General features: G+C 40.2%; 1 protein-coding gene across 1 annotated transcript in view; it reads left to right on the top strand.

Moving 5' to 3' along the window:
* ESM1 (endothelial cell specific molecule 1) overlaps positions 1-22,937 on the top strand; it is a 130,937-nt gene that overhangs the window by 104,890 nt on the left and 3,110 nt on the right. Inside the window, exon 2 of the mRNA XM_044073405.1 lies at positions 9,028-9,183. Coding sequence (XP_043929340.1) covers positions 9,028-9,183 — 156 coding nt within the window. The remainder of the gene's footprint in view (positions 1-9,027; positions 9,184-22,937) is intronic.

Below are 22,937 nucleotides of genomic sequence, written 5' to 3'. Positions count from 1 at the left end.
TCTCTGACACTCCAGACTTCCTCATACAATACCACAACTCCTCTCTAGGTACCCTGTCAAATGCTTTCTCTAAGTCTACAAAAACACAATGCAACTCCTTCTGACATTCTCGGTACTTCTCAATCAACACTCTCAGAGCAAACATCACATCTGTAGTGCTATTTCCTGGCATGAAACCGTACTGCTGATCACTAATCATCATGTCCCTTCTTAACCTAGCTTCCACTACTCTTTCCCATAACTTCATGCTGTGACTGATCAATTTAATCCCTCTGTAGTTACTACAGCTCTGCACATCACCCTTATTCTTATTTTTGGTACCAAAACACTTTTTCTCCATTCCTCAGGCATCCTCGCACTTTCCAAGATTTCATTAAACAATCTGGTTAAAAACTCCACTGCCATTTCACCTAAACACCTCCATGCTTCCACAGGTATGTCATCTGGGCCAACAGCCTTTCCATTCTTCATTCTCTTCATAGCTATCCTTACTTCCTCCTTGCTAATCCATTGTACTTAATGATTCACTATCCCTACATCAGCCAACCTTCTCTCCCTCTCATTCTCTTCATCCATCTACCCCTCAAAGTACTCTTTCCATCTCCTCAACACACTCTCCTTGCTTGTGAGTATGTTTCCCTCATTATCCTTGATCACCTTTACCTGCTGCACATCTTTCCTAGCTCGCTCCCTCTGTCTAGCCAATCAGTACAGGTCCTTTTCTCCCTCCTTAGTGTCCAACCTTTCATACAACTCTTCATATGCCTTATCCTTAGCCTTCGCCACCTCTCTCTTTGCCATGCACCTCATCTCCTTATACTCCTGTCTACTTTCTTCATCTCTCTGACAATCCCACTTCTTGTTTGCCAACCTCTTTGTCTGTATACTCTCCTGTACTTCCTCATTTCACCACCATGTCTCCTTGTCGTCCTTCCTCTGTCCAGATGTGATACCAAGCACCTTTCTACCCATCTTTCTTACTAGCTCTGCTGTAGTTACCTAGCTATTTGGTAACTCTTCACTGCCACCCAGTGTCTGTCTTAACTCATCCCTGAACTCCACCTCACAATTACCCTTTTTCAATTTCCACCATTTGTACCTTGGTGCTGCCCTCACACTCCTCCTCCTCTTCTTGATCACCAACATCATCCTACAAACCGCCATCCTATGCTGCCTAACTACACTTTCTCCGGTCACCACTTTACAGTCTCCAATCTCCTTCAAACTGGCCCTCCTACATAAGATATAATCCACCTGTGTGCATCTTCTTCCACTCTTGTATGTCACCCTATGCTCCTCCCTCTTGTTAAAATATGTATTCACCACAGCCATGTCCATCCTTTTCACAAAATCCATTACCATCTGACCTTCTGCATTACTTTGTTTAACACCATACCTAACCATCACTTCCTCATCCCCTCTGCTCCCTTCACCAACATGCCCATTGAAATCTGCTCCAATCACCACTCTATCGCCCTTGGGTACAGTCATCACCACTTCATCCAATTCACTCCAAAATTCTTCTTTCTCATCCATTGCACACCCAACTTGTGGCGCATATGCACTAACAACATTCATCATTACACCATCAATTTCCACCTTCATAAACATCACTCTATCCGACACTCTTTTCACCTCCAAAACACTCTTAGCATACTGTTCCTTCAGAATAACTCCTGTGCCATTTCTCCTCCCATCAACACCATGATAAAACAATTTAAACCCACCTCCGATACACCTAGCCTTACTCCCCTTCCATCTGGTCTCTTGCACACACAATATACCAACCTTTCTTCTGTCCATCATATCAGCTAGCTCTCTCCCTATACCAGTCATACTGCCAACATTCAAAGTTCTGACCCTCACTACCACAGTCCTAGCCTTTTTCCTCTCTTCCTGCCTTTGACCATGCCTTCCACCTCTTCTCCTCCTTCGGCCAACAGTAGCCCAATTTCTGCCAGCACCCTGTTGGCTAACAGTACTGGTGGCAGTCATTGTTAACCCGGACCCCGGACCTCGACCGATCCGGTATGGAAATATTTACTGGTGTCTGCATGAAATGATTTGGCGAAGTTTTACACCGGATGCCCTTCCTGATGCAATCCTCTCCATTTATCGGGGCTTGGGACTGGCACAAAGAAATGCACTGGCTTGTGCATCCCCAGTGGCTGGGTTACCAAAGCCATAAAATAAATAAGAAAAAAGTATATTTTATCTACTTCTTACCACTACTAGAAAACTGCTATCCCTAGATACTGCTGCTCTAATAATCTTCTCAATAGCTACATATTTTACCCCTTACCACATCAGTCTTAAAGATTTAATATACACCCACACTACTCCTTTCATCTTTTCACAAAAAGATAGATATCAAAGCATTTTCATATCCCCTTAATATATCACACAACACCCATCCTACTAACCCCTTATACACTACTATCTTACCACAGCTCCCCTCAAATCTTGCTGAAATACAACAGATATATAGTTAAAATCCTAAAAACATTAATAAATATAGCATCTAAACTAACTCTCCGCAGAAACATTCACCCAAACCCCAGACCAAAAACTTACCAGAACAGCATTCCTCCCAAACCAATCAACTATCCAAAGAGTTTATCAAACCATCGATGTCAGATGATCTCTTACTATTAAACATCAATATCAGAAGTATTGCTAACAAAAACCATGAACTGCGTGCCACTCTATCTATATATTCACCAGATATTGTTCTAATAACTGAAACCTGGATACAACGTGATATTAGCAATAATGAAATTCTTTCACCTGGATATAATATTCTTTGAACAGACAGAAAGGGCACAAGGGGTGGTAGAATAGCCATTTTATTTAAAAACAACCTCACTGTGGAAAGCATAGAAAATAAAGCCGCCATTGTTGATAATGTAGAAATGATTATTACAAGATTAAAGATCAATTCAAATAAATTTGCAAATATATTTATATTATATTATATTATATTATATTATATTATATTCCCTTATTCTACCTGTCTCCTCCTCTGCTCCTATTCACCCTCCCTTCTTTTCTAAAATCAACAATATGGACTCATTTACATTCCTAGTACAATACCTACCCTAATACTAAATGTTGTGAATAGCATAGACTTTAATTAGAAATTTTACTGTAACCATTTTATATTGTACGTATTTTTTATAGTTATGCTACTGTTATATTGAATTGCATTAGTTACTGTTAATTGTGTATGTTTATAACCACTTGAATAACATGTGCTACTGTTTGCTCATTGTATCTCTGTTGGAGCTTTTCCCTCCGGGCGTCCACTAAAAATGGGCTCTTTGTGGCCCAGTTGGACTTTCCCGGTAAACAAATGACAAAATGAATAAAATAAATAAATATACTAGGAAGCTACATTATAACCCCCTCCCTGGAAACAACCTCTCAACAGTAGAAAATGTACTTCTCTGGTCCTCTGATGCCCCAGGAAACAATAATCATGGGTGATTTCAATTTAGATTGGTAAACTTGCAACTCCCCAAACCCCACTAATCACATCAACTTCCAAGGCTAACCCGCTCATTCAAGCATCCACTAGGATTGACAAGTCACCAAATAGGCACTCCATCCTTGACTGGATTTTAACAAAGAGACTAGCTCTCTCATCAGACTCTGGCTGTCTCCCAGACAGCCTTAGTGACCATCTCCCTTCCTTTCTGATCAGGCATTGAAAAAGTCCAGCAAAATAGACTACTTGTCATCGATTAAGAAACAAAACAAACTTTGACTTTCAGCACGTCATATCCACCCTCAGACTTTCCAATTGGGCACCACTTAAGCACCTACCCTTAGAGGATGCTATTAAATATTTCAACTCCACCTTCCTAGACATCTTGATCATACAAGCTCTTCTCAGAACTACATGACTAAAAGCTAACTTTGCCCCATGGCTAAGCAAAGAAACCATATCTCTACTAAAAATGAGAGACAAAGCCTGGGATCAATGGCACAAAATTAGATCTCAAGGTGCTAAACAGGCATACTGTGAGCTTAAAAATAAAGCAAGGAGACTAGTCAAACAGGACAAAGGAAACTACTATCATAATATCCAATGAAAATACCAAAATAATCCACAAAATTTCTGAACAGTCACAAACAAAATACTGTCACCAGGTAATGCCAGCACACCCTCCCCTCTACTCCTAACAATACAGATAACATAGTCTCCCAATTTAATAAATACTTAGCCAAAACAATTTTAGCTCTTTCTAACAATTTCAGGTCCACCCCACTCCAGCTCTTCCTATATCACGTAATAATAACAACACCTTCTCCCTACAACCTGTCTCAACTGACGTTATAAAAAAATTGCTTAAAAAACTACAGTCCGCTACCTTTGCAGCTGATAAACTTCCAGCAGACTACCTTAGAATTGCTGCTGATGCAACAGCCTACCCTGTATCCATCCTTAATAATAGAACCATATCCGAACACCAAGTCCCTACTATTTGGAAAATTCCACATATAATTCCTTTACACAAAGGTGGAAACTCAACAGAACTGTCTAATTATTGGCCAATTGCTGTTCTATCACCCTTAGCCAAGATCCCGAGAGATATATGCACACACAATTTATGGACTTCTTACTCACTAACAAACTTTTATCGATTATTCAACATGGATTGCTTCCCTACCACAGTACAACCTCTGCTGTTATGTATACACGAACTGGAAACTCAAAAACGTAAAAAACAAAAAAACTCAGAAGCAAATCCAGGCAACACAAAATGCACTCAACCACAGGTATTTAGCGCTTTCATCCACTTAATTTAATTGTGAACTTCTTCAGAAAAAACAGGCACACCCACCCAAGTTCCCTTAAATACAAGCAAAAAGGGAAATGACATCACAATAAACTTAGTTCTTATTGTAAAATGAATTTCTATCCATAAAAATATATAAGTAAAATGCACATTGTTATTATATATGCTATATATTATTATAAAACATCTTTACCTAAAAAATTAATATAATTTTTTTCAAAAAGTATATGTGTATAAATATATACATATATTCTTATATTATAACACAAAATTACTATTCCTTAAAAATGAAAATGTGAATCATGGACATAAAGTGCATATGCATAAATCATACTATATTCTATAAAAATTTATAGAATATTTAACTAAAATATATTAGCATATTTATCTATTAGACAAAAAACATTTCAAATTAATGGACTCATTTAAACCAGATAACTTATCTGCAGCTAAACAAAGCTGCCATAATGTTTCTTTGCATTCCAAGATGTTGTTCAAATCCCCTCCAAAAGGCACTTCGTTTACTTTTTCAATTACTTAGAATTCAAATTTTTTTTTTAATTTTTAAAATTTTTTTTTTTTTCTAGGATTAGTACCTAAGTTTACTTACAAAAGGGTGGTTAATATAAAATGTATGCTAGAAACAGACAACAAAGTACATCAAGTCAGCAGTAGAATTGTTAGTAATAAAGGAACATTTGCATGTCAAAACTGCAAACAATGCAGATTTATAAGCAATAGTTCCTTTGTATCTATACATTGTTTAAATTACACAATATGGCCTAAAGTATATTACAACTGTAATTCTGAATATTTGGTTTATATTGCATGTTGTGCATCATGTGAACATTTTTACATAGGAAAAACTAAGCGAAGTTTGAAGCATAGAATATACAAACACAATTTAGCTATTAAAAACAAGGATATCTTAAATTCACTAGCTAAACATGCAGTTGGTTGTCCAAATTTCAAAAAATTTGAATTCTCAGTAAACAGTAGTGCCAGTACTATATTTATGATAGATCGATAATCTAACAATGTGTACAGCCTTTATGCATTTGCCTGTCAGGGTGACATAGCTGTGCCCCCAGAAGCTCACACTTTACTCTTTCTCTCTCTCTCTTGCTACTGCATAGGGTCTCAGACTCTATCACAAACAGCCATCTTCAAATCATAGAAAAGTCCTTGAGACAAACCCAATATCAGAAAAGTACTTTGGGCCTCCTCAAACTTAAAGCATGTTATGTATTTTATAGAATTAGATCTACCTCATGTCGCCATGCATTTATGCACACTCACACTCATGCACATTGGAGATAGTCACACATTAGTTTAGAATAAAATTATTTACTACAGAGTTTTGTCAAATATGCACATTAGTTATAAGCTTTTTGAAATTAGATTGATCAAAAATAAAAAAAGAGTACCAGATTATTTAAGATTTTGAGTGGAAAACATTTTCAGACTGGCAGCTGCTTCCAGTGAAATAGGTCCCGGCCTCTCTGGAGAGGTTGACCGCCCCATTTGAGAAACATAGTGGAAGTGTATCTCTGTAACTGTGATTTGGCACAGTGTGTGTGTGTGTGTGTGTGTGTGTGTGTGTGTGTGTGTGTGTGTGTGTGTGTGTGTGTGTGTGTGTGTGTGTGCAGTTACTGCCACTGATGTTTCTCCATGTCAGCTCAAATTTATTCCGGTTATCTGGTTACCCATCATTCTTATAATCATCATGGCTGTTTTCTTGCATGAGACATCCTTGCCACTCTATCTTTTATTTAAACTTAAGTGGCTTTTTCTTTAGTTTCCTTAACTTTTTCACTTAGTTCTTTTCATTGCTTCATTTGTCGTCGTAGCCTCCCCATTTAGTGACTGCTCTTTAAATTGTTTCTTTGGCCCCTACACTCTTCTCTTTCTTCTTTTGTTTATATTTGTTTTCTCTTCTCCTCCTCCTGTCTCTTTTTGTTTTTAATCTTGCAGTCTGTACTGCTCATGGTTATAAGTTTATTAATACACTTTGTAGTCCTGCAAAATAAGGCAAGTTCTACTATGAAATCAGACTTTATTCCATGTTTTTACGTATTATTTTGTAATATTTATATTATTCTAACTGTGTATTAGGTTCTAGTATCAGTTGTGAAAAACTTTTTGAATGCCTGTGGATTTGTATCACAGGTAATTTTTGTTTGCTTAGATGGCATATTTGTAAATACTGCCCCAGTTTCATGATATTTATTTATGATATCCCTATGAAATACTTTACCTTTAGCAATGCACAGATCTGCTATGTGCATTATTATAACGTAACCAAAAACCAAAAACTGAGTACTAAAACAAAAATATAGCCGAAATCTTGTACGGAACCACTAGTGTAGTAAAAATTTGTACTGACGAAAAACACAATACGAAAAAAATGCAAACACTTTAATAATCCATTTCCATTTTAGCGCTTTCATCTCCAATAGAGACTTCTTCAGAAATAAAACAAAAGCACCAATTAACTCCATGTATATACTAAACAATCGTGACATCATCATTAATTAATTCAATTTAAAAAGATATGTGCATTATTATACTTATTAATAATTTTCATAGCAAAAGCTGCACCAGTTGTATAGAGTGATAAAACCCTAACCACAGCCCAGTCGACCCAGGTTTAATTGTCAGTTCAGGCATCTGATTGTGTGGCAGACCCATGTATGATTAGTAGCTCAAGCATCTGATGGTGTGGCAGACCTGGGTTTGATTAGTAGCTCAGACATCTGATTGTGTGGCAGATTCGGGTTTGATTAGTAGCTCAGACATCTGATTCTGTGGCAAACCTGGCTTTGATTAGTAGCTTGGCCATCTGATGATGTGGCAGACCTGAGTTTGATTAGTAGCTCAGGTATCTGATGGTGTGGCAGACCTGGGTATGATTAGTAGCTCAGACATCTGATAGTTTGGCAGACCTGGGTTTGATTAGTAACTCATGCATCTGATGTTGTGGCACACCTTGGATTGATTAGTAGCTCAGGCATCTGATTGTGTGGCAGACCTGGGTTTGATTAGTAGTTCGGGCATCTTATGGTGTGGCAGACCTGGATTTGATTAGTAGCTCAGGCATCTGATGGTGTGGCAGACCTGGGTTTGGTTAGTAGCTCAGGCATCTGATTGTGTGACAGATCTGGGTATGATTATTAGCTCAGGCATTTGATTGTATGGCAGACCTGGGTTTGATTAACAGCTTAGGCATCTGATGGTGTGGCAGACCTGGGTTTGATTAGTAGCTCAGGTATCTAATGTTGTGGAAGACCTGGGATTGATCACTACCACAGGCATCTGACTGTGTGGCAGACCCGGGTCTGATTAGTAGCTCAGGCATCTGATGTTGTGGCAGACCCAGGTTTGATTACTAGCTCAGACATCTGGTGGTGTGACAAACCCTGGTTTGATTAGTAGCTCAGGCATTTGATGACATGACATACCGGGTTTGTTTAGTAGCTCAGGCATCTGATGGTGTGGCAGTCCCGGGTTTGATTAGTAGCTCAGGCATCTGATAGCATGGCAGGGGGGGATGAGTGGGCCCATCCAAGTGGATCAGTGGTTATGTGGATGTTTCCAGTTATGTCCCCTCATGGGGATGAGGATGTTGCATAAGGGGGCATAGCTCAGAAGGGTAGGGTGGTGGGCAAGGCTGAGCTGCTGCTGAGGAGGTTGGGAGATATCCTGCATGTCCCCATTGTATGCCCACCTCTTGCACATCACTACACAATTTTAAGGGGGGAGTAAATAGTGGGTAGGGAATAAACACAAAAACAAGGAATGTTGACAGCTGAGACCTCCAGGAAGAAGCCATTGCAGAAATAAGCAGAGGAAGTCCAGGGGTGATGCAGTACTGCTGGTAAACTTAGTATGGACATGCGGCACTGGGTAGCATTGTCGTGAGGATGACATTGGGGGGGGGGACAATAATAATCTGCATAACACCTGTATTCACCTGCATCTTTGTTTCAAAAGTCATGCTGCTATATATGAGAATCTATGGGCTTCTGTTCATGCTGCTTTCTGAAAATTGACTAAGTGCATTTTATTTTGATGTGTTACATATCTTTTAGTAATTGGGTTTCTGCAGATCTTTCTTCTCCTGGTCTCCTCTGAAAATGGACTGTGCCCAGAATCATCTAATGTATAATAAATAAATAAGCAAATAATTACATAAAACCTATAATGTCATTAATTTTTCTTTCAGACTGTCCATTTGGCACGTATGGGATGGACTGCAGAGAAACATGCATGTGCCCTTCTGGAATATGCAACAGAGAAAATGGCAAATGCATCAGGTTCCCGTTTTTCACTCTTCTTGATGGAAATCCCGAAAGTAAACACAAGTCTACTCCTGCAGCAGGTAATAGTTCCTGTTACTTTATGGAATGCATGTGTGAGCCAAGCTAAGTGCAGCACTGCAGTTATGTGTCCCTCATTCAGTCGATAGCTCATCTGTTTGTTACTCCATTTGCGCCCACTGAAGTAACATAACTAGATACTGCAATCGTCTGTTAATAACTAACAATGTCAGAGAATGAAATTACTGCTTTCCATTCCAATTGTAATTTTTGATGCAGTCCTGGTATATTCATTTCTCTAAGGTGAATGTTATCACCTTATTTAACAATTTTGTTGTATATTTAGTGGATGCTTTTCTTGCTATATAGACGTTTTTGCTATTTTGCTTTATTCTGAATGCTAACAGTTAGTATATTAAAGTTAAAGAAACACAATCTGGATTAATTTTAGGAACAAATTTCTTCTGCCAATCTATACCACATAAAGGATGTAATATATAATTTAAACCACCTGAGTATATGATATGAGTATGATTATATCGATTTACTTGGTTGGAACAGTCTATGTGTAAGCATGCACACATGAATGTTTGTGATGGCAGACCTAAACACTAGCTCAACCATGATTTCCACAGCCTGGTACAGTACATAGTGTGGCATTTTTAGCAACCCCTGTGACTGTAGTTCATTTCCATATTAAGGCTCTGTGATTCTAGCATGCACCATGGCATAGCAGGATAATGCCCTAACTACATCACATATAACCCAGATTTGATTAGCAGCGCAGTTATCTGAGGTGCGGACAGGAACGGATGGGTATGTCCAACCCAAAGGAAGAGGCATTCCCTGTGGGGAGGCATGGTCAAGTGAGGGGAGTGGCCCTTAGACATAAAAGAGGGAAACACAGGGGAAAGGGAAACCAAGGGGTCCCATGCAGGAAGCTTTTTTGGTCATGATTAGCACTTTCAGTAAATGATCTTTAGAGATAAATTGGAGAGTAAAGGATTCAGATATTTTGGGGCTTTTACTTGATGTTTCAGCATGAAATTGGTAATAAATTTGATTACAATGATACTGGCAATTTCTGCTGAGTCAGAATAGGAAACCCCATTATAAGTAAGTTCTGAACAACTTAAGGCATTGTTTTTTGGTTTTCTAACATAGCTAAAAGAAAGGTTTATAATTATCTTTAGCTTCAGAGGCCAACTTAGTTCACAAGCTCTTTAATGAACCTTTTAGTGTTTTTTTAATGCTTTTGATATTATCTTTGTGAAAAGGAATTTTGGATCTATTAAACAATCCAAGGAGTTTCTTTTGTTACTTTTCATGCTGGCCATCTAGCACTGACCTGGCAGAGGGGGCAATCATTGCCACTATTACAAATATGTCAACAACTGTGAACTCATAAAAAGATGAGAACTGCAACAAACATTCCAGGTTTGGTACAGAAGGTCAGCTACTCGTGTTCTTTTCTGTTTATAGGTAGGTATTAGGCAATCTGCCCAAGGGCATTTATAAGCCTAGCCAGAGTGTGTTGGCTTTCGCCGCCCCATTGATTAATTAACTGATCCTCTGTCAAGCAGAGCCAATGAAGTGATACCAGGGGTGTATTTTCTGTTACCTATCCACTCATCAAGGTTTCTTTTGAAAAGTGTTAGTGAGGGGCTCTGCCTGATGTAATTTGGAATTTTGTTGGGGAGTCTCTTTGACAGGAATCTATCCCTCCAGCATGTTCTATTTATTGTTGTGGCGAGGTTTATCTCACTAGAGTGTGTGGCTCGCTGTGACCTGGATTTGTTTAGGTGGAGCATGTCCATCAATTCTGAGTTGGACATGGCTTTGTAAGTCAGGCAGAGATCACCTCTGAGTAAGCGATATGCCACTGAGTACAGCCAGAGTTTTTTCAGTCGGGCTGCATAGGACATGTTTGAGACCAGTAATCCTCCTGGTGAAGTACTTTTGTGGTCTGTCCAGCTGTTGGAAGTGTCTTGTGAGGTACATCCCAAATGGGGCATTGTACTCTATGATGGGTCTAATGAGTGACGAGTAGAGGGGCACTATAACCTCTTTATTTCTAGATGCGAACCCTTTAGTAATTAGATGGGCCACACAGAAGCATTTCCTAACTACTTTGGCAATATGATTGTCAAAGGAGAGATTACTATCTACCTGAGTCCCCAGATCTCTTATTACCTCTTCTGTATTAAGGGGGCTGCCACCTATGTGGTAATTCATGGGTATTTTGTTTTTCCCAAACGGGATGACTATGCATTTTTTGGCATTTAGCTTGAGGCCATGACTTTGACACCAGGTGTCCGTCTCAGTAAGGCCCTTTTGGAGGATGTCCGTGTCAGCCATCGAGTCAATTATGGCTCCCAGTGTACAGTCATCGGCGAACTTGGTTAGCCATAGTCCTCCTGTGTTTGCCTGTACTTCTGAGAAGTAGATGACAAACAGTAGGGGTCCCAGGACCGAGCTTTGCAGGACACCACTTGTGACTGGTTTAGAGTTGGATCTGGAGCCCGCTATTCTTACCATGTGAGTTCTGTCTGTAAGCTAGTTGACAACCCATCTCATGACGTAGGGGTTTATGTTTAGGCTGGTGAATTTTTCTGTAATACCTGAGTGGGGAATGGTGTCGAAAGCCTTGGCGTGGTCAAGGTAGGCTGTGTGAACCACCTTTCCCTCGTCTATGGCCTTAGTGACTGTCTCGAAGAAGTCAACCAGGTTTAGTAGGCATGATCTGCCTTTAACAAAGCTGAACTGGGTCGGGTCAATTGTATGGAGGTTCCCAATTTCTTTGTTAATGTGTTCCATGATGATGCGCTCCATAGCCTTGCAGATCCAGCTAGTGAGGTTTATGGGGTGATAGTTACCAGGGTCAGTTGTGGCCCCTCCTTTCTGGAGAGGAATAACTATTGCTGTGCGCCATTCCATGGGCATGTAGCCTGCATAGACGCTGAGGTTGAACAGAGTGTTTAGATGGGGGGTTAGTTCATTCGGTAGTTCGTGCAAGAAGCAGCCTGGGACACCATCTGGTCCCATTGATGCTGAGTTTTTGGCTTTTGAAAGGGCTGTTTTCACCTGTGCGTCTGTGATTTTTGGTTCACTACACTTTTCCGGTATTGTTGTGGGCCCTTTTGGAGGTGAGAGGGGGGTGAAGTTTGCACTGAATCTATCTGCCAGGATGTTGGCAATATCAGTAGGTTCGGTATAATTTGTGCTATTTTGCAGTAGTTCAGTGCATTTCTGTGAGTTGCCACTTAGATTCTTAACATAGCTAAAGAAGGCTTTGTGGTTATCTTTTGAATCCTTGGCTATTTTTCTTTCGAAGTTAGCCTTGGGTGATTTCATGAGGGACCTCAGTTTCTTACTGATACTGATCAGGGATGTCTTTCCTTCTTGGGATTTGCTTTTTTTCTGAACTAGTTTCCTCCTTCTATTGTATAGCCTGTTTATTGCAGGGGTCCACCAAACTGGTTTCCTTCTCTTAGACGAGTGAGTCTTGGTTGATCCATGTATCCTTGTAGGTGCTCTGCATCTTGGGCAGCATTATCCTTTAGCATGGGGCTGTGAAACTTACCACATCTGTCTTAAGTAAGGTGAAGTTTGCTTTTTTACTGTGGTTTCCTTAGTTGGGGGTGGGGGTGGGGTGTGGACATCCAGAGTGATTAGTTTATGGTCTGATCTAAACAATGATGGGTTGAACTCCGGTGTGGAACACCTGTCGCCCAAGTTGGTGATGACCTGGTCCAATATGTTTACATATGGTAGGGGAGTTTACCAGCTGATCCAGGGCATTTGAGTTGATGAATTCCAGGAAGCGCTGGGCTTGGGAATTTGTACTCGAGTAGTTTTCCCAGTGAATGGTAGGGTAATTGAAATTGCCCAATATCAGGGTGTTTGGAAGGACCTTCATGTTTTCCAGTATCTCCAGAAAGGTGGAGTGGTGGTCCTGGGTCATGGACGGTGATCTGTAGCAGGCCACAATTTGCATTGCAGATTTGCCCAATGTTAGTTGCACATGGATGATCTCAGAGGTATCATGCTGCGCCACTAACCTGGAGGTGTAGGTATCCTTGATGAATATGGATACACCCCCTCCTTTTGTGTTTTGGTGTGTGTTCTGTGGCCGAAACGTGTGGTATGAGTTGTAGCCCGGTAGTGCTGGGGTGCTCTCTGGAACCTTGAACCAGGTTTCAGTTACTGCACAGATGTCGACATTCTCCATACTGAGGAGTGCTTAGATCTCGTGCATTTTGAGATTTAAACTCCTGTCATTGAGTAGCATAAACCTCAGTTTTTTTGTTAATTGTGCTGTTTACAGAGGTGGGTTTGACTTTTGAGCATTGCCTAAAAAAGGCACTATGGGGGCAGCAAGAGCCTTGGCCAGTATTCAAAAGCCTAGGGGTGACAGGTGCAAGCCATCTCTTGGAAGCAATGCGGCTTGTCGAGCATGTCATCCATGGCTGACAGATGCTGGATCCCCTTTGAATGACACCATTTTTTCTTTATACTGAGGTATTATTCTTGGTGAGGGCAGGATGCTACTCAGGGTCAGGCTCATACCATCCTGGGCTACATGATCAGAGAGCTCTTCCATGTCTCTTTTCATGTAGTCTAGGGACGTACATCTCAAGTCATTCACACCAACATGAACTATGACAGAGTCATATTTGTACGTGTTCTGGAGTGCCTGAGTGCTTGTGTTATGTGGTGGATTCTGGCTCCCAACAGGCAGCTTACAGTAACCTTCTGCTTGACCAGCCTAGTGAGTGGGACGTCAGTGTGCCTGACTATAGAGTCACCTATTACTAGTGTGTTAGGTATGTTATTTCGCCTTAAGGGCTGTGATTGTGCGGCACACTGATTTTGTGTTTTATGTGTTGTCTGGTTTGTGACAGGAAGTGCAGGTCATTTGGGTGTCTGCTTTGGAGGTCTTGGATGCTTTTGCAGGTTTTTATTTAGAGCCTCAGAGTATGATTTTGTGTATTTATGTGTATTTTTTGCCAGTGCTGTTTTCGTAGGTCTGTGTGCAGCTGGAGTTGTGGTGCAAGTGTTAACCTTCTCCTCTTGACTGTCTGTTCCAGTCTTGGGTGGAGACAGCTTAGTTTCCAGTTTGGCTGTATAACTGCATCTCTCGCATATGTTAGTGTTTTGTGGTAGGAGGAGAGGGTTGTCTGTGTACATGAGGCTGTTGTAACATTGCTTCAGGATACCCAGATTCACCAGCTGGACTGGAGAGTGCACCTGAAGTTGCCCTTTGGTCATGCCTGAATATTAGGGTGAGCTGCTTAGTCGCTTGGTTGGTGAGGGGTGAATAAAGAGCCTTGCCCTGCTGGGCAATCAGTGTCAGGGTATATTAAGTGCTTTCTATTAGGTCTGAGCAAGTGCTGGGCTGTAAAATGCATTTTGAGAGCTTAGGTTGAGAGTTAGACTAGTTTCAAGGGAAAAACTGAAGAGGAGACTTAGTGGAGCCAGGAATAATTTAACCGTAGCTAACCGGCATTGCCCAGTGCGTAAAACCATGCAAACACAGTTTTTATAGTAGGGAAATGAAAGAGATAGAAATTATCCCAAAATGACCAATAAACTACTAACGTCTGGGCTGGAACCACTCCTCCAGGGACAGATAGGTTGCTCAAAGCTCCCCTCTCTCTCAGGTGAACAGAGAAACTTCCTTCTATCCAAGTAAAGTATGGGCAACTCAGAAACTAGTATCTCAGCCCTGAATTCAGCACTAGCCTGAAAACTGGACTATACTAGCTTAGAAAGGTGGGAAACAAGGATTTTTTTTTTTTGAAAAGATAAGGTAAAACAGTAAAAAAAATACACTTAAAACAGCTTTAAATAACTACAAACGATCAGAAAAGGCTATCACACTTTAGTGTGTAGCCTACAACAGTTAAACAAATTATTTAAACAAAAATAACTTTTTAAAAGTGCAGGCAGTCAAATAAGTACAATATGCGAAAAAAAACAATCTTTTAAATCACAATAAACACTGGAAAATCTGCGTTTAGGTGGAAAACAGTTAAGTACAGCAAGAAAGTACAGAAAACTGATACATAATCACTCCAAAGTCTCTCTCCTAAGCTAGAAGGCTTGTATCAGTTTAAGGCTTTCTAGTGCTTCCAGTAGGTTAGTTACAGGAAAGATGGGAAATAAGCGCAGATGTGGTCTTTTAAACCAGAAAGTTGAAAGAGACGGACAAACTGTCCAAATGGTCAATAAACTACAATTTCTGGGCCAATAACCTCTCCTCTCATGGTAGATAGGCTACCTAGTGCTTACCACTCCCACTGATAAGCTAGAAGGCTTTCCTCCAACACAGAAAGGCTTGCGGGGCTCAGAAGCTTACCAACAGTCCGGGATACAGCAACTCTGTATCTGGACTAGGCTAGTTACAGGAAAGGCGGGAAACAAGCGCAAGTGCTGCCTTTAAACCAGAACATTGAAAGAAATGGAAAAAAAACTGCCCAAACAGCCAATAGCTACAATTTCTGGGCCAGGAACCACTCGTCTTGTGGTAGATAGGCTACCTGATGCTTACCACTCCCACTGATAAGCTAGAAGGCTTCCCTCCAACACTGAAAGGCTTGGGGGGCTCAGAAGCTTACAGAAAGTCCTGGATACCGCAAATCTGTACCTGGACTAGACTAGTACCAGGAAAGACAGGAAACAAGCGCAAACACAGGCTTTTAAATCAGAAGGCTGAAAGAGATGGAAAAGCTTCCCAAACAGCCAATAAACTATAATTTCTAGGCCAGAAACCACTCCTCCTGTGGTAGATAGGTTACCTAGTTACTACTCCCACTGATAAGCTAGAAGGCTTCTCTCCAACAAAAAAGGGCTTGGGGGGGGGGCTCAGAAGCTTACCAACAGTCCTGGATACAGCAAATCTGTACCTGGATTACACTAGTTATAGGAAAGGCAGGGACCAAACGCAAAACAGGCTTTTAACCAGAAAGTAGAAAGAGATGGAAAAACTGCTCAAACGGCCAATGAACTACAATTTCAGGGCCAAAACCCACTCTTCCCGTGGTAGATAGGCTACATAGTGCTTAACACTCCCACTGATAAACTAGAAGGCTTCCCTCCAACACAGAAAGGCTTGGAGGGCTCAGAAGCTTACCAACAGTCCTGGATACAGCAAGTCTGTATCCGGACTTGACTAGTTACAGGAAAGGCAGGAAACAAGCTTAGAATTTTTTTTTGTTACAGAAAAGCAGCTAAAACAGCAGTAAATACAATTCAAATTGTAGTGCAGGCCAGCACACCCGAGCGTGTAGCAACACTACGGCAAATACAATTCAAATAAATGCAATTAAATTAACAAATGACTAAAAAACAAGTTCAGAAGGCAGTAAATTAGAAGGGTACTAACAAGCAGTAATAAGTGCAGAGTAAGAGCGACTGAACAGATAACAGCACGCAGAAGAGCAACTAAGGCAGTTACAGTAAGAGCAGATGAATAAGATATATATATATATATATATATTTTTTTTTTTTTTTTTTTTTGAGGGAAGGAACAGAGCAGGATTAAGCTGATACAGGGGGTTGTCCTTCCCAAATGCTCTCTTTGTACACAGTAGGAGTTCTTGAAATCAGAATATGATCTCACTGCACTCAGTTGAGTGAGCAAATGAGATGGGCCTAGAAGGAGTATCCAAATACAAATCTACAAGAGGGGCGGGCAATTCCAAAGCCACCAACATTAATACCAAAACAAGAACAGGGAGGGTGAGTGGGGAGTTAACTGTAGAGAGACAGCCACAACTTCAGTTGAGTTAACATTCAGTGAAAAACACAAATAAATAAATTAAATACAATAAATAAATACTATATGCAAAAGAGCAGATAAAAGTGTACTTAAATTCACTTATACATCCAGCTGATTTCAGGTAGATGTTAGCCGGCCAAAGCTCTGATATTAAGCAGAGATAACTCAAAATGTACCACTTATATAAGGCAAGACAGGATGTTTCTGATGAGCTGAAACTACTCCCCACTGCTATCAATGCTAATAGAAATTATAAAAAGTACTCTGTAGAGAGACAGCCACAACTTCAGTCTAGTTAATATTCAGTGAAAAACATACATAAATTAATTAAATACAATACTATATGCAAAAGAGCAGATAAAAGTGTACTTAAATTCACTTATACGTCCAGCTGATTTTGGGTAGATGTTAGCCGGCCAAAGCTCAATGTTATACAGGTAACACTCAGCAATAGATGATTTAGAAAACATTGGAGAAGGAGCCACGAGTTTGATGTCTCTGTGTAAATCCAGTTCATCTATCCTGTTATGTAACATCTAATGGAATAGTTGTCTTGCCAAAATAAATAGAATCTCCAGGATCTCTGTAGTACTCATAGATCTGATTACTATCTCCAGGATTTCTGTAGTAATCATAGATCTGATTACTATCTCCAGGATCTCTGTAGTAATCATGGATATGATTACTATCTCCAGGATCTCTGTAGTAATCATAGATCTGATTACTATCTCCAGGATCTCTGTAGTAATCATTGATCTGATTACTATCTCCAGGATCTCTGTAGTAATCATAGATCTGATTACTTTAGTAAGTAAAAGAAGAAGTTGCATCCCCTTCCTGCAGAGAGATTGGGGGGACTGGTTCTCCCTCAGAGAAAAAATGTTCTCATTCTTTGTTCTTTTTTGTTCAGGCATTGCAAAGATATTCATCTAATAACATTTAGTGTAATGCAACCATATTCCAAAATCAGAGGCATTGAACCAGTGTGAGGAAATGCAATGAGAGAGTGTCTGCCCTTCCTGGGGAGCAAATTGTTGATTCTCAGCCACCACCAACCATGGCAGTAGGACTCGGGGCATCTATGATTTCACTTGAAAGGAAGATGAAATAACCATCTGCATATCTGCTCTCACATTGGTAAATGTGAGAGCAGTGGTGAACGTGAGGGTCAGCCTTTGTGTCTCTTCCCAATGTCACGAACACTGCAAATGATGCTATATGCTGTTTTCAGCATGTGGTTGAAAAGCATGATTTTGGCCTTCAAAGAACATCAGTATATACTGGAGTAAAAACCATGGGGAATGTAAGTAAAATAATAAAATCACCCCCCAGACCCGACACCCCCACCCACTTACTCCAAAGCTGTAAGAATGCCTCAGTTATTCCCAGTTTCAGTTAGTGGCACAAGGTAACATGCAGCTACAAGATCAAGTATATTAATATTAACATGCCAATTCCCTAAGCAATACATAATAACAAACTGAAACAAACATAAAAACAAAGTGACTATTAAATGCAAACGCTGTTATGCTATTAAGGTCTGCAACTAGTTGAAAGTAAACAGCTCTTGACCGTGGTGTTCTATGCAGATTACAGAAATCATATGAGAAAAAAGTAAAAAAGCACATAAAAACAGCTGATTGGTTAGAAACAAGTGTTAGAAGTTAGTTCAGTCTCCTGCTGCAATGTAAGTACTTTTCTAATTGAAGACTTAATTAGACATTATGCTACCGAGAATGATTCCATATTATTTAGGTTACCAGTATTGATTTCTGCTCAATATAAATGTCTGTAGCCTCTAGGAGTAGAAGTGGGTCACTGCACCAATCAGGTGAAAGTGTTTCGATCAAGGAACTAATATGGGGGGGGGTATAATCAGTAGTACAGGGAAGTTCAGAGCTAACCACTGCAAAGATTCGCCAATCAAATATATGTCAACATAAAACGAATCAATGATAAAAGAGTAAAGTTTAACTATATGGTACATTTTGGGGTGACAAATGAATAAGAGATCCAGAAAGTATAAATTAAATGATCTATGTTAGGTTTATATTTATACTGTGAACTATATGATGAGGTCAGAAGAGAAATGAGACTGTAATGCTCAAGGATCTTTAGGTGTGAGGGCAGAGGTAGTTAGGAGACACCTACAGACAGAAAGGCAGACAAACAGACAGACCAACTATGTTCAGAGAGTGGCCGCATGTTTAACTGCAGCAGAAAATTTGTGGCAGAAAAGTCAACAAGACAAGGATACAGTCCAGATGGCTAGAAAATATAATTGCTGCAGCCTTAGTCACTTTTGAAATCAAAGACAATATTCTCCTGAAGAGAGGGGCACTCAGTTGTTTGCCATGGAAAGGAAATGTGATTAGTGAATCAGGAGTAAAAAAAAAGTGATTAAATCAGAGCCCTGAGCAGTAATGGGGGATCAGTTTGGTGTGCCTCAAAACACGAAGGGTTCATAGGTGGGTACTAGGCTAACGGACATGGAGCCTATATAAGCCTAGTCCAATAAGATTCCCTGGCATCATGCCACCCAAACTTAGTTTGTGATCCCCGGGGTGAACTTCCTATTTCCCACCCACTCGTCATGATTTCTCTTAAAGAGGGTCAGTGAAGTGCTCTGCTTGACGTGAATGGGAATTTTCTTCCAGAGTATGGGAAGTCTCTGGGTTAGGTTGGTTGTCAGTCTAAACATATAAGGGATGGATGAAAAAAACAATAGATTATCAATGAGGATTGTGGAGCTGAAGTGAGATATACACACACACACACACACACACACTCACACATATATATATATATATATATATATATATATATATATATATATTTGGGATCCGTACAGATGCTCGACTGCATCTTTCACAGAATCCTAATTTGGCGAGCATACTTGCGTGAAAGTGCTGTTCACCGAAGCAGCACTTTCGCTTAAGTATGCTTGTTGTTCCAGTTGTACTATGGGAAAATTCCCTTTTCTTCACTGTAGTGCAACCTCAGAGTGAGAATATTAATGTAGGGGGTGGGGGCGCAGCCCCCCACATGGGGGTGCAGGGGGGCTTGCCTCCCTGCATTCAAGTAGATTTAGTGTTTTATTTTTGACATACTTTAATGAAAGTGCTTTTTTGATGAAAGCACTTTTGAACTTTCGTTCAAAAGTCTTAGATCCATAAATATATATATATATATATATATATATATATAGAGAGAGAGAGAGAGAGAGATACAAATATAGCTACAGGAGTCTACTTCACATCACCTAAAACCCATTTGACTGACTTTCATGTCACAGAGACCAAATCACCTAATTTTCAAAATACTGAAAATTAATTTGACTGAATCTCATTTCAATGAATTTTAAGTGATAGACATGATATGACTTGTTTGTGATAAAAAAAATTCTGTAACTTACAGTGCTGTCAGAATACCGATAGTCATGTAGAAAGTAGTGTTCTAGTGTTTCTAAATGTGGGTATGTCTCTTTACATTTTTATGGGAAGTATCTAAAGTAATATGGTAGATGTTTTGTGTGTTCCCAACAGTAGTGGCAGTGTGTAGAGTACTGTAAGGCAAGTAAAAGGTATATGCCCTTTTCCCCACTGCAGTGCAATCCTGGAGTTAGTATATATAGTTAGGGAGGGTGTGGGAGGCTTAGCCCCCCACTTAGTTTCATTTTATGTTGTCCGGTTTCTGTTAAGAGCGTAAATAAGTCGTTTTTATGGTCTGGAAAGAAGTAGTTATTAGTGTTATGAGTATTTTTGTTTATGGTTTAATGTTTAGTCTTTTGAAATTTAGCATTGTAAGCTTTTGGTGAAATAAAAGTCAGTCAAATGGGTTTTAGGTGATGTGAAATAGACCCAGATATAGATATAGATATAGATACAGATATACTGTAGATACAGATATAGGTATAGACATAGGTCAATTTATTTGATTCCTATATTCCCCACCACCTCCACTACCTTCAATTTTTTCCACCTGTATTTCATTCATTATCATCATGATACAATTAGCTATCATAAAAATGAATCACTTTAAAAAAACTAATTGAAGATGTTCAGTACTGTGGTACAAAGTACGTTCATGTGCAAACCTATAACCAAGGCAGGATTGATGGTTGAGAATAGTAGGCAGATTAGTGTACAGGACTGAGAGTATGAGCTGGTAACTTGCTTCATCCTGTAGCTCATGGTTTGGTTCCCATACCTTTCATTTGGCTACTGTGTGGCTCTGAGCAGTTCACATAACTAGGCTGTGCTTCTGGGTAACTCTTCAAAATAAATGTGTAATTAGTAGGCTTACCTAATTAAAAAATGGCTAACAAGAGAGAGCTGTAGGTAATGGCTGCAAGAGGACATTACTGAACAAATATACTGCTTTCAGGGTGCAGTTGGGTCCTGGGTCATTTTGGTAAGCAATGATATAGCGCTATGATTTGGGAAGAAAATCTCCTGGCATGTTCAGAACTTGCCTTACTATGAGTACATACTGTGCAAGAGAAGAACCTGATGTAGATCATATAGGTTTACTGCGCTGAAGGGTAATTTTAAGCCTAGTCAGTAACCCATGGTTAGACTCAAACCTTGTACCTTGTTACTATGAGGTGAAGACCTTAACCATTATGCCAAACACACCCCCTTATGTCTGCTCCCTGATGTTTCATGCAAGAATACAAGACATCTCACCAAAGCAAGAGTGCTGCTGACTTGCATTACCATGGCAACCGTATCGTGAATGTGAAGGGTGATTCTTACCACATACTGGCTTCTGATGATATCTTATTTGCATCTAATTATAGCTTCATCAGCTGTGAAAAATATCCTCAGCTCATCTGTGTTTACATAGTGAAGTTGGGAAGAGAGAGATGATAATTCAGTTAAATATGTTGCATCAGCACTGATGGGAATACTTTATGTATTTATAGGTTCATAGGTTCATAGGTTCATACTAGGCTATCTGCCCTAGGGCATTTATAAGCCTAGCCAGAAAGTGTTTGGCTTTCGTCACCCATTTTAAATTTATTTTGCTATGCCCTTTTTCGAGGTTAGTATACTATGCCTCTATCTAACAGTGACACAGAAGTGATACCCGGGGTAAACCTACGATCTCCCATCCACTCATCAAGATTCCTCTTGAAGAGAGTCAATGAGGGACTCTGCCTAACCTGGACTGGGATTTTATTCCAGAGTGAAGGGAGCCTCTGGGTTATGAATCTGTCCCTCCAGCATGTCCTATTTATTTCAGTGCTGAGGTTCAAGTCTCGAGCGCGTAGCTCGATGGGATTTGGATTTTCTGAGGTGCAGCATGTCCATTAATTCCGGGTTGGACATGGCTTTATACGTCAGGCACAGATCTCCTCTGAACAGGCGGTATGCCACTGAGTAGAGCTGGAGTTTCTTTAACCGGGCAGCATATGGCATCTGTTTGAGCCCTTTTATCCTCTTGGTGAGGTACTTTTGGGGTCTTTCCAGTTGCTGCAGGTGTCTGGTAAGGTACACCCCAAAAGGGGCATTGTACTCAATTATGGGCCTGATGAGGGATAAGTAAAGAGGCACGATGACCTCCCCTGATCTAGATGTGAATCCCTTCATGATTAGGTGGGCTATATAAAATGTTTTTCTAACCACTTTGGCCACGTGGTTGTCAAATGAGAGATTGCTATCAACTTGGGTCCCCAGGTCCCTAATTACTTCTTCTGTACTTAATGGATTTCCACCTATGTGGTAATTTGTGGGCACTTTGTTTTTGCCAAAGGGGATGACTATACACTTTATGACATTTAGCTTGAGGCCATGGCTCTGGCACCAGTTGTCTGTTTCTATGAGGCCCTTTTGGAGGATGCTTGTGTCGGCTGGAGAGTCGATTATGGCACCCAGTTTGCAGTCATCTGCGAACTTGGTCAGCCACAGTCCTTCCGTGTTGGCCTGTACCTCCGAGAAATATATACCGAACAAGAGAGGTCCCAGGACTGAGCCTTGTGGGACACCACTTGTAACTGGTTTGAGTCTGACATGGCTCCAGCAATTCTAA

The sequence above is a fragment of the Protopterus annectens genome, chromosome 5.part1, assembly GCF_019279795.1.
Source record: "Protopterus annectens isolate FY-2018-M chromosome 5.part1, PAN1.0, whole genome shotgun sequence".
In the NCBI taxonomy this organism is placed as follows: Eukaryota; Metazoa; Chordata; order Ceratodontiformes; family Protopteridae; genus Protopterus; species Protopterus annectens.
The sequence above is the reverse complement of the archived record's forward strand: the minus strand, read 5'-3'. Positions and strand labels throughout refer to the sequence as shown.